The sequence below is a fragment of the Crocuta crocuta genome, unplaced genomic scaffold (assembly GCF_008692635.1).
Source record: "Crocuta crocuta isolate KB4526 unplaced genomic scaffold, BGI_CrCroc_1.0 scaffold90, whole genome shotgun sequence".
Classification (NCBI taxonomy): domain Eukaryota; kingdom Metazoa; phylum Chordata; class Mammalia; order Carnivora; family Hyaenidae; genus Crocuta; species Crocuta crocuta.
Genome location: NW_027527449.1, coordinates 5,422,303 through 5,443,871, shown reverse-complemented (window position 1 = coordinate 5,443,871; position 21,569 = coordinate 5,422,303). Strand labels below are relative to the sequence as shown.

The 21,569-nt window shown below is 39.0% G+C and overlaps 1 protein-coding gene across 1 annotated transcript in view; it reads left to right on the top strand.

Moving 5' to 3' along the window:
* Nucleotides 1–14,303: 14,303 nt before the first annotated feature.
* The window catches only part of LRP2BP (LRP2 binding protein), a 29,301-nt gene continuing 22,035 nt past the window's right edge, over nt 14,304–21,569 (top strand). The window contains exons 1-4 of the mRNA XM_077762277.1: nt 14,304–14,455; nt 14,898–15,024; nt 15,713–15,825; nt 19,089–19,202. Of these exons, the coding sequence (XP_077618403.1) occupies nt 14,919–15,024; nt 15,713–15,825; nt 19,089–19,202 (333 nt within the window). The 5' untranslated portion in view covers nt 14,304–14,455; nt 14,898–14,918. The remainder of the gene's footprint in view (nt 14,456–14,897; nt 15,025–15,712; nt 15,826–19,088; nt 19,203–21,569) is intronic.

The following is a 21,569-nucleotide window of genomic DNA, read 5'->3' as shown; positions in this document are numbered from 1 at the left end:
GCGCGGCTAGCTGGGGAGGAAGCCGTAGGTGCGCCGGCCGATTGGCCCGCCGGGAGATGCCAGCCCCGCCTACCAGGGGGCGGGGCCCTCGGAGGCCCCAGCGGAGCCCCAGGGCGCGTGCGCCGCAGAGGGAGCTGGGCGGCTGGGCTGCGGCAGCAGCCATGGGGCGCGCGTGGTTAGACACGTCTCACACCAGCGTGCCCAGCCCGCTCGTCCCTGTGGAGAAGCGGCAGTTTTCGTTTCTGCTGGCACGCACGTAACCAGGAAACGACGGAACTCCGGCAGCACCACCTTTGGAAGCAGCTGTGCGTGGTGCTGGCGCCGCGTCCCCCGCCCTCCGGCTCCGGAGGAAGGAGGAGAGTTCTTTAGGCGTCACGTTCAAACTCGGGCCCCCCGCTCGCCTGTCGCCGTCGCCCTGGACTTTTAGGGCGGAAAACCGGAGCCGGGGCGGGAGGTGGGGGCGGGGGGANAGCGTGACCTAAAGTGATGAGTTTTAGCATAAGGACTGCTCCGACCACCCCCCAAAATTAAATGGTTTATCAAACTGGACCCTTTTCTGCGACGCCAGGCCCATATTGGGAAATCCTGTAAAATGAGCCAGCCGTGGTCCTGTGTCCCCTCCTGGAGAAAAGGTTAAAGCGCACCCCTGGGCTTGTCGCCTGCAGAAAGGTTGAGTGCCCAGGCCATTAACCTTGAGCTTGCTTAAGGACGTGTCAGCCCTAACAGTAGGGAGTGTTCAAGGACAGACGAAGGGACCCAGGCCACGGACGTTTGTGACCTATGTATGGGGCTCTTCCCAGGCCGGGCAGATAGGACCTCCCAGCTGCTCAGAGAGAGAGGCGGGGGGGCGGGGGGGGAGTGAGGAATGGCTCTCCTGAAGCTCCTCATTCTCTTAAGCTTGAGTCAAGCCTTTTTGTGCAATTTTAGAAACAGGCTTCCTGACTTCAAATTGTAGCCATCGGCTACATCTGTACTCTCTTAACTATCTTTTCCTAAACGGTTTTTTTTTTTCCTCCAGATTAATCTAGCTAAAAACTCAAGCTCAGTGATTTCCTTCCTACTGATTCCTTTGAGAGTAGGACTGACAAAGAGTCTGTGTTTATTATTATGCTTTTAGAGGACAAGCTCTGAGTGGCCTTTTAGTTCTAATTTTGGTTACAGTCTTTTTTATTTCATAATAAGAGCCATAATATAATTTTGCAGTCATAAATTTATTGTACATAGGCAGTGACCCAAGAGGTAGTTTTACACTTGTTCATATGTGTCTCTGAAGATAAATATATACATATTTATGTTCAAACACAGTAAAGTGCTGTGTTCTGTATTTTTATGTTGAAATTATTCAAAATATTTTTTTATGATATTTAAAGAATGTCAGAGAGCTGTGAGAACACATGAATATACTGCCAGTTTCCCTTTTCCATTCATGTTTATCAATTAGGTAAGCACTTTTTTAAAGCAATTAGGCTCAGGTTTGCACAGATGTTCATTTTCAGGAATTCTTAAATGATGCAAGATATTGTCAGAGAAGTTCTTACAGTTTTAAACATCATAGTGCAGTTAACACATGCAATGGGATATCTGTATGATGAATGCGCTTCCATATTACATCCATTTTATTTAAAACAAGATTCTATTCAGCACGTGTTAAGCCTGGTAATTATTGTTAACTTTTTGTTATGTATGTAAGTTTCATGAGGAAAGGGAATTTTGTGAGTAGTTGTTAAAGCTTTTCTCCCTTTAATCACTTCCTACTTGTCCATTGCTCACAATATGTTTCAGAAAAACGATGTCTCAGCTAAGTATCTTGCTTCTGCTAATAATGAGCTTAAAAGCTTTCTAAAAACTGAACAAAGCTGGCGGAGCACAAAAATATACAGAAGAAATACATTTGGGGGAAAAATACCATCTTATGAGGAAGCAGCTGGAGTTATTTCTGAACGTGTAGCAGGTGGGATCAGTTTTCTGAAGAGGAAGATGGTCTAAGATGCATATATCAACAGGCACTCCTCTAAGCAGTGTTAATGTTATGTATGTTTAATTTGCTGGTAGCTGTGTTTTCCAGAAGGAGGATGCCATTTAGAGTGAGTATAAACCATTTTGGATGATGAGTAAGTGACAATGAATGCAAGATATGTGGACTGAGTCTTGAAGGGTGAGTAGGAGTTTGTTAGGTAGTCCATGAAGGGAAGAGTATTTCTAAGGAGTGTAAAATATCTTCCAGTGATAATAGAACTATGTGCAATTCAGTCTGCTTGCAGTATATGATACAGATACAGCAGTGATGGAAAATAAAGATTTACAAGTCTTTACAAATTAAATTAACTGACCACTAATGTCTATTCAATTTATTATAATAAACTGATATTGAGACTTGCTATGCCCCAAGATTAATACAGATAGTTATTATTATCTTCTCCACTTTTCAGGAAGTGAAATTGGGGCTTGCAGAGGTTCACTAACTTATCTAAGGTCATATCATTAAGGGGTGGAGCTGGACTCAGTCCATTTCACTCCAGAGACCACATTCTTCTTTCTAAAGTTTAAGGAATTCTGGTTATCATTCGTAGATTTGAAGTTACTGAGATTAGCTTCTTTAAAGCAAAAGAAAGTCCTTAGAGAATATCCATAGATATTAAAATCCATTGAAAAACAACTCCTTCATTCAATGAAATGTATAGCAAAGTTGAATCACTAGGTTGTACACGTGAAATTAATGTAACATCAGCGATATTCAAATAAAAAAATTTTCAGAGTATTTGGCAACAAACTATAGGGAAAATCGAGTGGGCCAATTCTCTGTACTATCTCTGCAATTTCTGTAAAATTATTCTAAAAATATGAAGTTCATTTTTAAAAAGAAGACTTGAGGCCACTTAAACCATTATGTATTAGATTTCTTTCTGGAGACCCCAGCTATTGAAGTTTTTGTTTATTCAAATATTTAGTTTCACTTTTAAGTAACCCTCTTTCCAAATATAGTAGTGACAGAAGATATCTAAAACCTTATGAAGCCAAATTTTCATAACCAATCACTACTTAGTTCCTTCAGTTCCTCTGCAAAACACACTGTCCATTGCATTGATCACTGGGAGGTTTTACCAGACTATTCTCTTAAATGTTCAGTTACTTGGGCTTATATCACTTTGAATTTTTTTCCACACCTATAAGGATTATTATATAATTAAGTATTATATTACTGGTTAAATGAGAGATGAGAACTATAATTTTTAAGAAAACTAAAACCAATGCTTTCAAAATTATCAAATCTCAAGAAAAATGCTTTCAAAGTAGGTGAGGATAAATCAACTATAAAAGATGAGAAATAGATCTATGCTCAGACTATTTCATGGGCATTTTTAAACTCCTACTTCCATTTGAAAGAAACATAAAATGGAATTCATATGCATGTGAATTCTTTTTATGAAAAAGGTAACTATAAACTCACATTCAACCTCTAAAGAAAAAGCTTCTGACCCTACATGAAAAGATTGGGAAGTAATATATATATAATGTTTTTAAGTTAAAATGTATATGGTATATTTGTATACTCTTTATTAGTTATACATTGATTCTTGTTTAATTGACCACAATAAATGCATGCAATACAAGCACTTATTGCACAACCTATTTCTTTCATTTAAGGAATATAAAGAGAGTAGCTGAATAGAATGCATTATATTTCTTTTTGTAGGCCATAGCTCCAAAGCTACTTGATATATTTGATATTATAATTTATCTGGTATAGAAAGTTGAAAGTCATTTTTTTATGTTTATTTTTGAGAGAGAGAGGGAGACCGAGCACAGTGGGGGAGGGGCAGAGAGAGAGGGAGACACAGAATCTGAAGCAGGCTCCAGGCTCTGAGCTGTCAGCACAGAGCCCAACATGGGGCTCAGACCCACAAATCTTGAGATCATGACCTGAGCTGAAGTGAGACACACACCCAACTAAGCCCCCTAGGCGCTCCAAGTTGAAACTCATTTTTTACAGTAACTCAGATTTGTCCCAATTTATTAACATCCTACTCAAATTAATCTTTTTTCCTAAAAGGGGAAAATAGGGACAAAATGTTGATATTACTAATTAAATAATTAAAACAAGTAAATAACAGTGTAGCATATGATGTTGAAATCAGTTCTAAGCGAATATACACTCAAAGCATATATCTAATATTCTATGTTTTCTACCCACTTTCAATAATAAGCATTTTTTAAATAAAACAGCTGAATTTCAAACTTTTGACACGATTCCCCAAATCAGCTATTATCCAGTTATCTTATACAGGTACAAATGATAAAATAAATTTCTTACATGTTTAATAGTCTTTAAAATTAAGTTACCAAAATACTTTGAGAGTTCCTTGTGTAAATGCCATTAAGCACAGAAATTACCTAGATCAATACTGATATTTAGGATTTCATGAAATCTGATCTCTTACCCAGTGGAGTTGAGAAATAGATGTGAGATGATGGTATTATTTGTTACCCATACATTGTCATATGGTGGGGACAAGAAACCTTGTGGATCTGTTCATGATTATTTTATACAAGATTAATTCAATTTTCTTGTTTGATGTGACCCTCATAGTCATTAGCACAACAGGTCAATTTAGATTTGGATTGTTACAGATTTTTGTTACTTCCCCTTGTAATTGTTTCTTGTCTCAACCATTGCTACTCTTTGAGGGTAATAAGCAATTTTTATACATTAAAAATTTACTCAATTATTTTATTATCTGACCCCGGGAAATAGATTATTCCAGAATGTATCTGTAACTATAATATAGCAGCAACTCTTCTGTATGAATAAGCTTCTATAAATACAGAAGACAAATATACAGTCACTAAATAATATTTATATTCATTTGTCTCTGGATGTTGAGTGAACCCCCTCAGGAAAGGCCCTGGTAGCCCTAACTGGCTAAAAAATGGTTTCCACACATCAGGAACAGGACACATGAGGCATCTGAATCCCACATAATTACCAAGATTTTGGAAAAATCAGTCTTTCCAAGAGTAGCTTATGTGCTCACAGAATGCATGGTAAATTGCAGAAAAATTAAAAGCTACCAGGCTCTCCCTTCAGTGCTTCTCTGGTAGTAAAAGACATCCTATCTTTTCCCACACTTCTTTTTCCTCTCATTTCAGGGCATGATGTAAACTGACCACACCCAGGAGGAAGCACAGTGGAAAAAGCTCTAACTGGACCTTTGTTTTAAATAAACAAATAGACCTAACTAGAAAGGGGGAAAAATAAAGAAAACAATAGAAGGCTACTAACTGATTCAATATTGTCTTTTGAGATTTCAGCAATAATTATAATGTTCTTTTCTAAGTTTCCTTCCTATATGAACAGATTATGCCTCCAATTAATATATGAACACTACCATTTCTTTTTTAATGAGTATGAGACAACAGTAATGAAAAGAGCAATAACAGTAAAACACAGACCTTTGCATTTTTGCCCGGGACACTTATTTATGGGCACCAGTAACTATTTATCTATTATGACAGGAACTTCAGTGTTGTACCTCAATTTTAAAAGAACTTTAACTAAACATTCATTATTTTAGTATTGGATTAAGACAGCTATTAAGTGCCCAAAAAGCTATTAGAAACATCAGCAAAAATAATTAAAAACAAAAAATAACAGAAATTTTTAAAGTTTGACCAAGGGGTTCCACAAAACCTGTAGGCTCATATTTTTACAACATAGTCTAAGATATTGTGTTGGGACTCAGACTTAGCACAGGGTTGTACTCATGGCTCAAGTTTATTACGGTGAAAAGAATATACTTTGGATCATCAAAGAAAAAAAAAACCAGGGGGAGTCTGGAGAAATCCATGCCCAGGCCTACGGATCACTCACTTCCAAAAACAAACTCACCAATGTGCCCCTTTCTCTGGCAGGGAATAATACAGGATCCTGTGTGCAATGTTTCTGCCTCGATAAGCTCATTACAGACTCAGGACCCAATATTTTTACTGGAGGCCTGTCACGTAGGTGTGACCTAGCAAATACTAAAATTACAGAATTCCAGAAGGAAAAACATGTTCACCATACACCATCATGTTGTTTATACAAACAACAGAAACTCTGCCAACTAGGCTTGTCAGGGGGATGACTGGTCAAGTTCCCAAATGCCAACCAAGGACCAACCTTGCCAGGGTGGCCTTCTAAAGATGGCAGCCTCAGGCCGCATGGGTGGCTCAGGAGGTTAAGCATCTGACTCCTGATTTCGGCTCAGGTCATGATCTTGCAATTTGTGAGTTCGAGCCCTGCATCAGGCTCTGCACGGATGGTGCAGAACGTGCTTGGGATTCTCTCTCTCTGTCTCTCTCTGCCCTTCTGCTCTGGCCCACATGAGCTCGCTCGCTCTCTCTCTCAAACTAAATAAATAAACACTAAAATTTTAGAAGGAAGGGAGAAAGGGGAAAAAAAGAGGGAGGGAGGGAGAGTGTTAGGAAGGAAGAGAAGGAAGGAAGGGAGAGAAGGAAGGAAGGAAGGAAGATGGCAGCCTCGTGCCAGCTAGGCTAACTCTTTTCTGCACAGGAACACAAGAATAACCCATAAAAGACACTATTTAATATACTTAAATTCATTTTCACAACAGTTTTACATTTAACTTACCTTTTGCTACTCCATTAAAAAGTTACAAGCCATTTTTAGACAATTTTATCAGATTCCCAAAGGTTTACATCTTTACCTAAAAAAAAATTTTTTTAAGAGGAAGGGATACTTTGGAGAGAATTTCTATTTTGAAGTTGCAAATACCCAAATTTTTACATGAATAAAGTATCAGGCCACCCAGATGTGTATACTGGGTTGAGTGTAAGATCAGCACAGAAGCAAAAGGCATTTTCTCAAGGGCTACCTAGTGCAACAGATCCCAAGATTCTGCAAGGATGGAATGTGATTTTCGCCAAAATCCAAATGGGCTGTTTGGACCTAGTTAGAGTAAGTTTTGTTTCTGTTTGTTTTTATAGTACCTATGACTCGTTGAAGTGTCTCGATGTGTGATTCTAGGATCTTTCCACTTGACATTCACAGGGTAGCTAACAGGACGATATCATTTTGCAATCCAGGCGGCACGTGTCTCCGGGCAGGAGCGGTGCTTCTAACACAAGGCTCGTGCGCCTCCAGCCTTGGGCCTTTACTCTCAATTTTGCCAAAGACCGCAGAGCTTAGACATGCTCCATCTTGGCAGTTTTTCATCGGAGACTTCATTCTCTAGGACCTCTCTGACTTTGTCCCTGTTTCTCTAATTGTATCCTTTGGCTCGTTGGGGTCCAGGCTGTGCACGGTGAGAGATGAGGGGCGCTTCCAGCAAAGCTGAGGTTCGTGTGTCTTCTCTGCAGCCCCGTAGCCTGGCTCCTCTCCTAAGCTCCTCACACCGGATTTCCTGACACCTTACTGACTGTACTGGATAGTACACATTTTCCCATTTATCAATATTATCCACTTCACCCACTTTCTAATTTTTTAGCATAGAAAGAGGATGAGGAAAGTCTAGGCCCCCTGTTCTTTACCATTTCTGAAGCCAAGTTCCCAAATGAAATGAAACCACTTTTTGCTTGATGAGGTATGAACATAATAGCAGATACCCTCTATTTCAGTATATAAAGGCCACCCTCGTCTAAACAAAACTTAAATTATTTTTAATATTTTAGTTGTACCATTAAAATACTTACAGATTTAGTGGCACCTGGGTGGCTCAGTAGGTTAAGCATCTGACTCTTAATTTCAGCTCAGGTCATGATCTCATGGTTCGTGGGATCAAACCCTGTGTCAGGCTCTGCACTGACAGCATGGAGCCTGCTTGGATTCTCTCTCTCTCTCCCTCTCAAAATAAATAAATAGTTTTTAAAAATACTTGCAAATTTAATCAAATAGTTAACCTATTTTACCTGTTGCTGACAATATACAAATAGAAATCGCACATAAAAACTACTTTATATGAATAGAAGTTTCCTTTCTTAATTTAATACATCATTTTTCCACTTACAGTAGAAATTCATTTCTAATTCTCTCTCTCTAAATAAGTTTTTAGCTTTCAAAATGATTCGATTATTCAGAACACAAAATTTAAAGTCCAAAGTTACCTGTAAAAGATTCAATACACATGCTTCCAAACAGAACTACGTAGTTAAAAGTATAATAGAGGCTGAGAGTATCATAGTCTTTTAAACAAAAGGTACTCGGGCAACTGGATATCCACATGCAAAAGACTTCATTTGGACCCCTCCCTCACACTGTATATCAAAATAACTCAAAATGGAGCAAAGACCTAAATATAAGAGCTGAAACTACAGAGCTTTCAGAAGAAAACAAAAGGGTAAGTCTTTGTGACCTTGGATTAGGCGATGGTTTTCTTATCTTAAATATGACACCTCAAGTACAAGCAAGAAAAGAAAAAAACAAGAATTGGGGCTTCAATTTCTATAGCTCAGTAGCAGAAAGATAAGGCAATTTAAGAATGGGCAAAGGAGCATTCAAGAGTACACTTATCATAATGAGCACTGAGTAGCGTATGGAAGTGTTGAATCACAATAGTGTGCCCGTAAACTAATATAACACTGGTGTTAATTAGACTTAAATTAAAATTTAATAAAAAATTAAAAAGTACAAACGGGTACTTTTTAATTTAATAAAATAATTTAATAAAAAATTAAAACGTATAAATGACCCGAATAGACATTTCTCCAAAGAAGACAAATATACAGCCAAAAGGTATTTGAAAAGGGGCTCAACATCACTAACCATCAGGGGAATACTGATCAAAACCACAATGAGAAAACCTCACACCTGTTAGAATAGCTTTTATCATAAACACACAAGTGTTGGTGAGGAAGTAGAAAAAAAGGGAACCCTTTGTGCCCATTTGGTGGGAATGTAAACCAGTATGGCCACCACGGAAAAAGTACAGAAGTTTCTCAGAAGATTTAAAATGGAACTAATATAATCCACACCTACTTCGGAATATTTTGAATTGAAATCAGAATCTTAAGCCAAGATCTGCACTTGCACGTTCACTGCAGCATTATTCACAATAGCCAAGACACTGAAGCAAACTAACTCTTCATTAATAGGTAAATAAAGAAAATGTGGTATTTCATACAATGGAATATCACTCAGTCTTTAAAAAAGAGGAAATCCTGCCATTTGTGTAACATGAATGAACCCAGAGGACATTATGCTAAGTGGAATAAGCCAGACTCGGACTAAATAGGACACGATCCCGCTTACACAAGGGATCTAAAATCGTCAAACTCATAGAAGCAGAAAGCAGAAAGGCAGTTATCAGGGGCTGAGGAAGGGAACAATGGTGAGGTGTTAGAGGTACGAAGTTGCAGCTATAACAAGATGATCAAGCCCTAAACTGAAGGCCACTAAATTCAAGACCACTAAAATTTTTTTACCAGGACTTCTGATAAGTCAGCTTAATTGAATGGGTGATTTCAATTCAAAACCCAAATGAGTCCAGCAATCTTACCATAAATTACCCAAACTACCAGAAATCTAAAAAAAACACTTAATGTTTAAAAAAGTAACTCGTGTACAACCACTTGGAAACTATTCTGCAGTATCTACTAAAGGTGAACACGTATACCCATTGCCCCAGGAATTCATATTCCTATGTTTATACCCAACAGAAATGCATGTGAATATTTAGGCGGAAAAACAGGTTTGAGAATGTTTATAGCAGAATTGTTCTCAAAAGTCCAAAACAGAAACTACTCCAAAGTCTGTCAAATGGAAGAGACAGATCATGGTACATTCGAATGCACAGTGTAATCCTATGTAGCAACGAGAAGTCGAAAGCTACAACCAACACAACAGAATGGATGAATCTCCATGCAGTGTTGAACACAGAAGCCAGACACAAATTAATACATAGTACACGATTCCATTTACATGGTATACAAAGTATGCAAAAATAATTTATGCCATATCCTATTTACATCGGGGCTTACACAGTAACTAGAAGGCAGTACTAGGGAGGTTTCTGGGTGCTGCTAATTTTCTCTTTTGGGATCTGAGTGCTAGTTACACGGAAATGTTCAGTTTGTGAACATTTATCAAGCTGTAAACTACCTATACATTTCTGTATTTATATTATACTTCAGTAAAACGTTTTCAAATTTTAATATTAAAAGTTTTAAATATTAACAGCAGACTAGACATGGCTAAAGCAAGGATTAATAAAACAGAGAGAGTGCTGAAGAGATTACTTAGAATGTGGCAAAAAGAGATAATCAGATGGAAAATGTGAAAAACAGAGTAAGAGACCTGGGAAGAAGGTACAATTGGAACGCCTGAAAGAGAAGAGGGTTAGAATGAGGCGGAACAAGGGGGAGAAGAAGGGCAGAAATGGTGGGGGAAAGGGAGAGAAGCAAACCATGAGAGACTCTTGAATGCTGACAAAAACTGAGGACTGATGGATGTGGAGGGAGGGGGGGATGGGCATGGAGGAGGACACTTGTGGGGATGAGCACTGAGTGTTATGTGGAAACTAATTTGACAATAAACTATAAAATAAATAAATAAATAAATAAATAAATAAATAAACAAAAACAAAAAAAAAGAATGAGGCAGANTCTATATCGTTCTCTGAAAATAAATAAAAATAAACTTAAAAACAAAAAAAGAACATAGGATATTTACAAAAAAATCTAGCTAAGTTGAGGTCATAGTGGATTATAGTGGGCCCCAAATCCAGTAGCTGGTGTCCTTAGAAAAGGAGGGGACACACAGAGACACAGAAGATGCAGAGAGAAGGCCGCATGAAGACAGAGGCAGAGATTAGAGTGATACAGCTTACAAACCTAGGACCCACCAAGATTGCCAGCAACCACCAGCAGCTAGGAGGGAATCTGCAATGGTTTCTTCCCTGATTTTGGACTTCCATTCCTCAGAACTGGGAAAAAATCCATTTTTGCTGTTTTAAGTCACAGAGTTTGTGGTACTTTGTTACAGCAGCTTTAGGAAGTGAAACTAATACAAATGCATTATAGCTGAGATTTTTTAGAAGTATTGAAAGACCCCAACCCAAGACTCAGAAAGTTCAACGTTCCAAAACAAAGTAAATACCTAGTCAATTCAATTAAATCTAACAGAAAGCAATAAAAAAGAAAATGAAGCATGAATAAGGCAGATGGACTTAAAAGTACAAAATAATTCCACCCCAATAGTGATTAAAATAAACGTAAAAGAACTAAATGTACCAGTAATAATCAAAGAGTATCAGCCTGGGTATAAAAAAGAATCAACAAATCTGAATGTATTCTATTTATAAGAGACACGACTGAAGTGTGAAGAACTACAAATCAATAAAACAAACAACACAAAGGCAGATACTTAACAGAAGAGAAATACGAATGGCCAAGAAACCTGGAAAAGGAGCTTATGGGGAGAATGGGGAGGGGGTTGGGGCAGGGTGGGGGGAAGCAGGACAGAGGAGGCGGCTAAAGAGGAGGAACATATAGGAGACTTCTAGGTAATGGACTTTTTAAACCATTTAAATGGCAGGCAATGGATGTTAATTGTACTGTTTTCCTTCATTCTTTACATATCTATCGACAAGTTCTTTTGTATCCAATTTTTTAGTTTTTCATTTTTAATTTTTTAAAAAACTAAGAAGTCTTTCCGCATTATAATTAAGCCTTACTTAATGATTTCTCACTTGTGGTCCTCTTTTTAGTTACTGCAATCTAGTCTGTTCTAAACACTTGTCTCTTTTCTCTGATTTTTCAATTTACCATTTCTTTTTATTTCTATTCTGATTCGAATCCCTGCTAAGGCATAACCACAAAAGAGCCCCAACCTGCCTGGATCTTAAAGAAATAGCCATTTTGCTTCATCTAGTCCCTTCCCTGCAGTTTTATTTGGCATGACTCTGCGGATTGTTAGAGAAGTAGCTAGAACTTACATCTCCAGGCTCTGCAGACCTCCCTTACTCTCACTCTTTCCTTCCTGTCATCCAGCATCCAGAATAATACGGTTATTTATCATTAAGCTAATTTTAGTCCTCTTTCCAATGATATATTGTTTTATCCAAAAATTCACATACATTTAACCCCTTAGACACAATATGCTGTGACTAACGTTTTATTGGAGGGGAAGTTATCCTTTATTATGACAGTTTTAGAAAGGAACAAAATAACTCTTCCTCCATACACCTCCATTGTATTAAGTCAGGTTCTCTAGAAGCATGGTCTGAGTAGGGCATTTTTATTCAAGGGATGGGTTGGGGGCTCCTCTCAGGAGGAGGGAAGTGAAAGCAGCACAGTCTGGCGAGGAGGAAATGCTAAGTAGGAATGTGGGCTCAGATGGCAACTAGCTTCATTCTGATCTCACAGAGAACATATCACACTTCTGAGTTCGTCTCACCTTGAGGCGAAAGGGCACCAAGAACTGTGCAGGGCCCGAGGTTTTTACCCTACTTACAACTAACAAGCTAGCCTGTTTCCTGGATGTCGGCAGAACACACAAGACTCCTGGGTCAGAGATAAATGACTTTGTCACTCATAGCAAAAGCAAGAGCCAGAGTGTCAGCATGATGCTGAAGTTGGTTCCCTATGACCCTAATCCCACAGGGGACACAAAAGACCCATGATGGACGCCTATTACTNGGGGGGGGGGGGGGGGGGGAGGATTCAGTACTTTTATAAAAGCCTGTTTTTTATCTGTGGGGAGATATCACCTTATCTCTCAAGGCTCTCTGCAAGCACAACCCTGAGAAATGGCCCATGTAAAAAGTAGCCATGGCCTGTGTTCTTGACATACCCAGCGAGGATGTGCCAGAGTGCTCAAGATTCATGCCAGACTGCGTCTCTCAGCAGGAGCTGGCCTTCCACGTGCTCGCGCCCATGATCTGTCTCTAAGAAAGAAGGAGCAAAGTGTCCAGGAGCTAGGGGACTCACGTTTGTCAGGGGGGACAAAGAATCACAGCTGGTGGCGATGGGGCGCTAACTAGTAAAGACGATCTGGAAAGGGCACCATCGGCATCCACTACACCAGCCCTTCCCTTTAAAATTGTGGATTTCTTTCAGATTTTTCTATCATCAACTAATTCGAGGATTTTCTAAATTCACAGCATGTCATGCGAACAGTTGTCAAGTTTCAAATGATGACTTTATATCTAATCCCAAGATTTGAGAGAAATAAACTCATACTTTCCTTTTTAAAATCTTCTCATATCACATTTTCTAAAACTAACAAGTACTTCATTTTGGTTTAGCCTCTTACAGGAGTCTTGCCATTTAGAAAAATCATGTCAGTCTCAGTTTTGGGGAAACAGTATCATGATGAGGCACAGAGGCCCTGGGGTGTCCCACTGTCCCACCCCCCAGCTCTACGACCTGAGGCAAGTTACTTAACCTCCTCAGTACCCTCTTATGTTAAGTGGGCCTCATAATAGCTCCTAGTTCATACAGTTTTGTAGGAGTTAATGTCTCTAATGCACTTAGAAGAAAGAACAGTAGCTGGTATTTAAGTAAGAGCTCAGTCTTTGCTTATGCTTTGTAGACCCTCTCTGACTCTTTTAAGCTACAACAAAAATACCTTGTGCAGTATTGTAACTACAGAGAGCACCATGAGTTCAGAGGAGGTAAGGTATTGTTTTCTGATTTGCTTCATTTCCGTCCAACGGCCTTCCTGAACGTGCCAAGTTTTTTCTTAGCCTTTTTGAATACGGTAGCATACAGGTTTAATGTCTTCAGTAAAATAAAAACTTCTATAAACAGTTTCTCCATAAATTGATAATGCTATGTACGGCATCCTATTTGGATTGGTTTTCTTGTACTTTACCTATTATTGTTTAACCCCAAAGCTCATTGGAAACTTTTATATTCACTAATGCAAACATAAGATTTTTGGAATCAAAGGATCAAAACATTTTATACATCTAGCAACAGACATTTGGAACTCCTCCAGTTGAAAGTACTTATAATTCAAACCACAGATGAGGAAGTTGACTTTTAAATGATTCAAAGCCTCTTCCAAAATAACAAAGACACTGCAGTGATTTTTCCTCCTCGTAAATGCTCCCTTTTCTGCACTTCATTCTCATAAATGAAGCAATTTATTTTCCAAAATAGTTTCACATAATAGTATAAGTGTAGCTTTCCAGTCACACTGAAGGTCTCCTGAATTCTTCTCTTCACCACCAATCAGGAACCCTTCCCGGGAAGCTTGTTCCTGATTGGTGAAAGTCAGCTGTTAACAGTAGAATGCCAAGGAGTAAACAGAAAAGCATAGCAACAACTGAGTTTGCTGTCTCACTACCCTCAGTCTAGGCCAACCTGGACTCCTTCATCCCAAATGAGGTGGCCTCTACATTTTATATGAAGGCTCTGATTTTCCATTCAACTGTGATCCATCGATAACATGGCAATCCAATATAGACAGGAAGATAAAACAGAACAACACAGCTAAAATAGAGTGTATTTTCAGGTAAAAAAAAAGATCTTTAATTTGAAATGAGTGTCATGAGCTGCAGATACAAGGCAAAGTACCAGTGCACAAGAACTGTATCTATGGGTGGTGTCACCAATTCCTACCTGTGGCGGCTGTGGTAGTGACCTGACGCACACTGCAGCACGTGAACTCACAGCCAGAGAGGACTTGCAAGCAGCGCTCATCATGAACCCCACGCTGAGGACACATAAGTGGGGGATGACTGTGCCTCCCATAGCTGTGGGCAGCCCTGGTTTCCTCAGAAAGAATATGCACGTCCGGCCTGGTCCTTGGGTCCCCTCGCCCTAGGCAAATGCAGGGAGGTTGCTTTTTATAATGAGTGCCAAGTGAGAATGGAGTCTTTTTCCATTTTTGTGGAGGAAGGTATTTCTACAGTCTTGTTTTTTATTTTTTATTTACTTACTTATTTTTTTTACAGAATACACATTGTCGAAACAGGATGAAGTTGACCAGTGAAAAGTTGCCCAAGAATCCCTTTTATACTGCTCTCTCCCAGTATGGTGCTAAGAACTCAAAATTATTCCAGTGGAGGAAGGAAAAAACTGGTACAGGTTCTGATGATATTCTCACTAAAAGTCAATTCAGTACACCAGAGCAAAAAGGACAGGAATGGGAGCCGTACTGCTGTGGAGGAAGTGGTTACCTTTACAGTCTTTCTTAGCTTTCCTGCAAGAATCTGAGGAATTACTGCTTATCTGGTAGCAAATCATCAGTGGAGAAGTCTCATAATCAGATCCCAATTCTGGTTTCACTCTCAGGATGTTAGGACAGCCTTCTGGAAAAGAGAAGCCAGATGTCACTTCTATTAAAGAAGTGGTAATGCCATGCTTTACTTCAAAGTGGCATTTAAAGCTACCATTTTGTTTCTATAGACTTAATAGTATTAAATTAGGGGTTGGTTAGAGTAGTTCTAATTGAGGCTCAAGTTAAGAATTTCACTCATCTACAGGGTAGCTTTGCCTAAAGAACTGCACACAGACTGCAGTTCTGCCTAGTAGTACACAGGATTGATTTGGAAACCAATCAATAAACGTTTTAGGATTATACAAGGCACAGTGTTAGGTACCACGATCATGCTTTTTCCTTGAACAAAGAAGGCCAGTTTCATAAATGAGAAGTAGGAAGAAAACTAGTAGAAACAGTGCCAGATGAGTTCTTTATCATTCATGACTTCAAGAGAGAAAATTCATATCATATGGATAAAGATGGAATTCTTTACCTTTTAAAAAACAGATCATTACAGCCACGCTAACTTGGTGGATAAGGCATTGCAGCTCTTGAAGGAAAGAATAAGAAGAGGGGATGCTATGGCATATTTCCTACGAGGCCAACTATATTTTGAAGAGGTATCATTTCCTGTTTGTTTTCATTTCATATAATGCTGGTGTTGGATCCTCAGAGCAAAATTTCCTATAGAGTCCCTTACATTGTTATACAAAGGGAATTCTGTTAAATTCCATAGATTATAGTTGTGCCTCTAAGTACAATACATTAAGGAGATATTTGACCTTCCTTTGCAAAAGTCGTTCTGATGAAAGTGATTTATAGGAGTCATTTTGGTATGAAATCCATTCTCACACTATAACTTAAAAATACAATTTTTAGGGGCACCTGGGTGGCTTAGTCAGTTAAGTGTCCGACTCTTGATTTCGGCTCAAGTCACGACCTCATAGTTTGTGAGATCAAGCCATGCATAGGGCTCTGTGCTGACCATGTAGAGCCTGCTTGGCGTTCTCTCATTCTCTCTTTCTGCCCCTCCCCCTGCAAGTGCATATGCACACAAGCTCTGTCTCAAAACAAACTTTTACACACACACAGTTTTTACATTTTTGCCCGAAATAATATCATTTGTAAGACCCTGATTCTTATCTAGTACTTACAAGCTTTCTATGTTCCTCTCTAGAGGCAGGAGGGAACTGCCTCTTTCCCCACATTATACTGAGGTATCCTGAGGGGCAGGCAGATGTAAGGGAAATGGCAAAACCATCACACAAGCTTCAGTAATAATATAGCATGAGTCCTTCATTGAACCCAAGGGGAGATGTGAAAATGAGCCAGCTGCCCCCAATCCCTACACCACTTACTGAATATTTGGACAGCTATTGACCTAATCCCACTTACTCTTAAATTGATGATTCCATCAGTCATTCTGGCAACAAATATTTGAGGACTCATCATACACCTATCACTATGAGGATATCGCAGGTTAAGAGAATGATGTCTCAGCTTTGAGAATATGTTCAGGTAATGTTTCTACTACTTGTTAACTGTGTACCTTGGGCACAAATACCTCTCAGAGCTTCAGTTTCCTCATCTATAAAAGGATAATAATGTGTGTTTCTTAGAGATATTGTGAGGGTGCATTCATTGTAAAAGTACTTAGGAACAAGGCCTGGCACCTAAGAAGGGTTTTATGAGTGTTTACTACTATTATGCTAGGCTCAAACTATATTGTGACAAGGTGACTAGAATGGTCCCCCTTTCATAAAACTTACAGTCTACTTGGGGGAGAAAATAAATTAATACATCATTACAAATAAGGAGGGGGGATGCTATGAGAGCAATTAACTGGGTATCATGATAGAGAATAATTTATGGAGAGGGTGGAAAGACCTGTGGTTGGAACTAATTTGAAGACAGGGAAACAGGCAGTGCAAACAGCCAAGGGGAAGTGCATTCTGGGTAAAGGTGAGAAAAGGCAACATTTCAGGGATGACGAGGAGCTCTGTGAGCTCTAGGAATTGAGACCAATTCCTAGACCACTGTGGTAATAAGCAAGGCAGAGAACGGATCTAGATGAGCTTGGCTGAAAACATAGTAAGAAGACACTGAAGTGTTTTGAGTCTGCGATGAACAGATTAGAAGGCAAGCAGGGAACCAACACCAGTTTCGGGGGAAGTTTTACTACTTCAGGCAAGAGAGGATGGTGGTCTTGACCAGTGTGGCAGGGCCAGTGGAGGCTGGGTCCTGGATTGTGGAGACACAAATAATAGCATCATGGACTGAAAAACAGAGAAGTGGGGAGGGTGAATTTTGAGAGGACAATCGAGAGTTCAGGTTTTAGACACATTGTGTTTGAGACATCCATTAGTCATCCAAGTAGACAAGTTTCAAAGTAGACACGTACACATTAAGAGTCTAGATCTCAAAGAAGTCTGGTTTGGAAGCGTATATTTGACATTTTCCGGCACATAGATGGTATTTAAAATCACAGAAACTGGGGGCGCCAGGGTGGCTCAGAAAGTTGTGTCCAACTTCGGCTCAGGTTATGGGTCTCACGGTTTGTGAGTTCAAGCCCCGCAATGGGCTCTGTGCTGACAGCTCAGAATCTAGGGCCTGCTTCAGATTCTGTGTCTCATTCTCTCTTTCCCCATCCCCCACTTGTGCTCTAGCTCTCAAAAATAAATAAATGTAAAAATAAAATAAAATAAAATCATAGAAACTAAAAGGATCTCCTTTCTCTTCCTTCATATAGAGTATTCTAACTTTTCCAGCTCTCTCACATCTAAGCCAAACATTAGCCAACAGGGACAGCTAGGTCATTAACTCATTATATGTTCTTTAAAATTAGTATTTGTTAATATTTTGCTACCATTTTTATTAATTTTATGAAGCTGCTGATTAGAGTTTATGGAAAAAGGAATTCAGTTGTTTTTGTGTCTTTCAGAATTTGTTTTTCTCTGGTCTGCTCTTGCTGAGTAATAACTTTCCAATTCAGTAACAGACTTTTTCTCCACAACTACAAATGGTTCATTGTTTAGTATAAGGCATTTTCCCTGATGGATTAAGACATCAGCCCCATATTAGTCCCTTACACCTTAGCATAGCTGTTATCAGATCATGTAACTGCTGAGGAGCCTTTAAACATGAATTTTTAAAATTATTTTTATTTTTAATTTATTTTTGAGAGAGACAGAGACAGTGTGAGCAGGGGAGAGACAGAGAGAGAGGGAGAGAGAGAATCCCAAGCAAGCTCCATGTTGCCAGCACAGAGCCCGATGCAGGGTTCGTACCCATGAAATCGTGAGATCATGACCTGAGCAGAAACCAAGAGCGGACACTTAATCCACTGAGCCACCCAGGTGCTCCACCATGTAGGTGTCTATAGGAACATAGGAGAAAAAATTTGAGAGAATCACATTTGTTTTTCCACGTCTTCTCCCTAGCTGGAGAACTGCAACACTGGTGGCCATGAGTTATAATAATAGTGGATATTTAATAACTGAATATTCTGATGTGCACCTCTTCTCTGATGCTCTGGTCCCAGCTCTGCACTGCCTCAGACTCCAGGAGTGGCGGGATGGATTGAGCAGAGGGCTAGGCTATCATTTTGAGAGAGGCGTGGGAATATCCAAATGTAAAAGGAAAAGCAAAAGAGTCTCTCACCCAGATTTTTCCTGGTCATTTCCCTCCACTGCCACATTCAGGCCTATTTAATTGATTTTACAGTGTGCTGACTGCTGCTGATGCCTTACTTCCAAATTCCATAAACTTTGTTGCTGTCTTTTGCTATATCTGGTGCTCCTGCTAGATTTAGGTGGGGATTAAATATCTGTGATGACTTTGAGGTAATAATAAAAATAATTCAATAATTCCTGGGAGCTCTTAGGGATGGTATGGAGAAGCACTAGAACAGTTTGAAGAAATCAAGGAAAAAGACCATCAAGCAACCTACCAGCTGGGAGTCATGTATTATGATGGGCTGGGGACACCTACAGATGCCGTAAGTTACTGTTTCGTTCACAATATTTAAGATTTCATTGTTAATGATTATTTGCGACAATTAAAGTTATTTATATTTTAATGTTGTATTTCTATATGTATATTTCAATAATGTCTATACTTTTAGCTTTTAAAGGATAGCAGTAGTCCTTTTTACATTTATGTGAAAAACAAAATTTCTTTTTGCCCCCTCCTTTGTTACCAATGACTGTCAATAATACTTTTGTTTTAAAATGTTTTCATGTTTAAAATTAGTTATTCCAAAACTACAGGAACATGGAGAAAAGTTAGAAAATAAGTAAAAATAGGATCAACAAATTCTACTATCAAATATGAACACTGTTATTATTTTAAAGTATATTTTTCTATGTATTGCCTCCTGTAAAAAACATATATGTTTGTATGTGTGCACATACACATACACACACTGTTTCAACATAGGACTATCCTGTACATAACAGTTTTTAATACCCTTTTTCACCTAACAATGCATTTTGAATGTTCCTGTCTTTGTCAGTAAATATAATCTACATTATCATTTAAAAAAATCATTTTAATGTTTTATTTATTTTTGAGAGAGAGATAGAGACAGCTGTGAGCAGGGGAGGGTTAGAGAGGGAGACACAAAATCTGAAACAGGCTCCGGGCTCTGAACTAGCTGTCAGCACAGAGCCTGACACGGGGCTCGAACCCATGAAGCGTGAGATCACGACCTGAGCTGAAGTCGGGCACTTAACCGACTGAGCCACCCAAGCACCCCTACATTATCATTTTAATACCAGCATAATTAATGTATGCCAATAATATTTTTAAGCCTCATTTATTTGTGAATGTTTGAAGATAAAAGAATAAACTGAGCTATGAGTTTTGGAGATCAGTATGACAATTTTCTCTATTTCTTATCGGATTCTGGGCTTTAGTTTCTTCATTTGTAAAATGAAAATAAATAAACATAAGTTAGAGATACATCTGTCATTTCCTCCCCCTCCCTTGGCCATGGCCAACCTTGAAAGTTGATCACGGCCCCCCTTCTAGCTGAATCCAGACATAGTTTCAGAACTGTTATCAACAGAGTTCTAAGATTACATTACCAATTCAATTTGTATGGAGCCAGCATACAAAATAAAACCCATCCACCTAACTCACATTGTTGTTAATGAAATTGAACATGTACAATAACACAAGGTACATGTAGTAAGCATTCAATGAGTGTTTTCTGATGCTGGAGAAGCAAAGGTAAGTATGAAAAAGAACACGTAGTCTGAGAAAAACTATGAGTGCAGCTGTGAGTCCTGGATTCAGATGATATGGATGCAAGGCACAAGCGTGGGGCCGGGGATTCAGATGACACATGCTGAGTCTTAGAAGAACAGCATATAAGGTAAGGAATGGCATTCAGAGGGAGGGAGCGACATGTGCAATGTTAGGAAACCTCCTTCAGTACCCTGGATCCAGCTCCATCAGTCATATCTTTGCACATTTCAGTATACCAACTGATGTAGGCTTGGCATGACCACCCATTAACTGTGCTGTAGAGGAAGGTGGCTGAGCACTAAGTCATACCTAGAGAAACCTGGGCGAGAACAGCAATCTTAACACCAATCATGCGTCCATTTAACTATACCCTTCAAGGCTATCTCTGTGACATATATCCTATGATATGTACTAAATATAGTAAAAAAAGTAAATTGACATACTGATTTTATGAATCTTTTCTCATCCTCAATAATGCACTTGTTAGGGAATAATATCAAAATCCATTCTATAAAATATTTTAAACAAGATTAATCATAGTAAGATAAACAAAGCCTGCAAGATTACTATTCTTATTTCAGTGATTCACTCCAACATTTAAATATGTGGAAAAAAAAAATTGGCTCAGGTGATTCAGATTCTCCATAATTGTCTTGCCTACAAATTCAGATAGGATTGAAAATATCACAATTATTTTATTTAATTGATTTTCTGTTAGATTTTCAAGAGACTCTTATGTTTTGAAAAATTTTTTTATTTTACAAATAGTTTATTGTCAGATTGGTTTCCATATAACACCCAGTGCTCATCCCCACAAGTGCCCTCCTCCATGCCCATCACCCCCCTCCCCCCCACATCCATCAGTCCTCAGTTTGTTTCTCAGCATTCAAGAGTCTCTCATGGTTTGCCTCTCTCCCTTTCCCCCACCATTTCCCCCCTTCCTCTCCCCCATGGTCCTCAGTTAAGTTCCTCCTAATCCTCCTATACGTGCAAACATATGATATTTGTCCTTCTCTGCCTGACTTATTTCGCTCAGCATAACACCCTCAAGGTCCATCCATGTTGCTACACATGGCCAGATTTCATTGTTTCTCATTGCCATGTAGTATTCCAT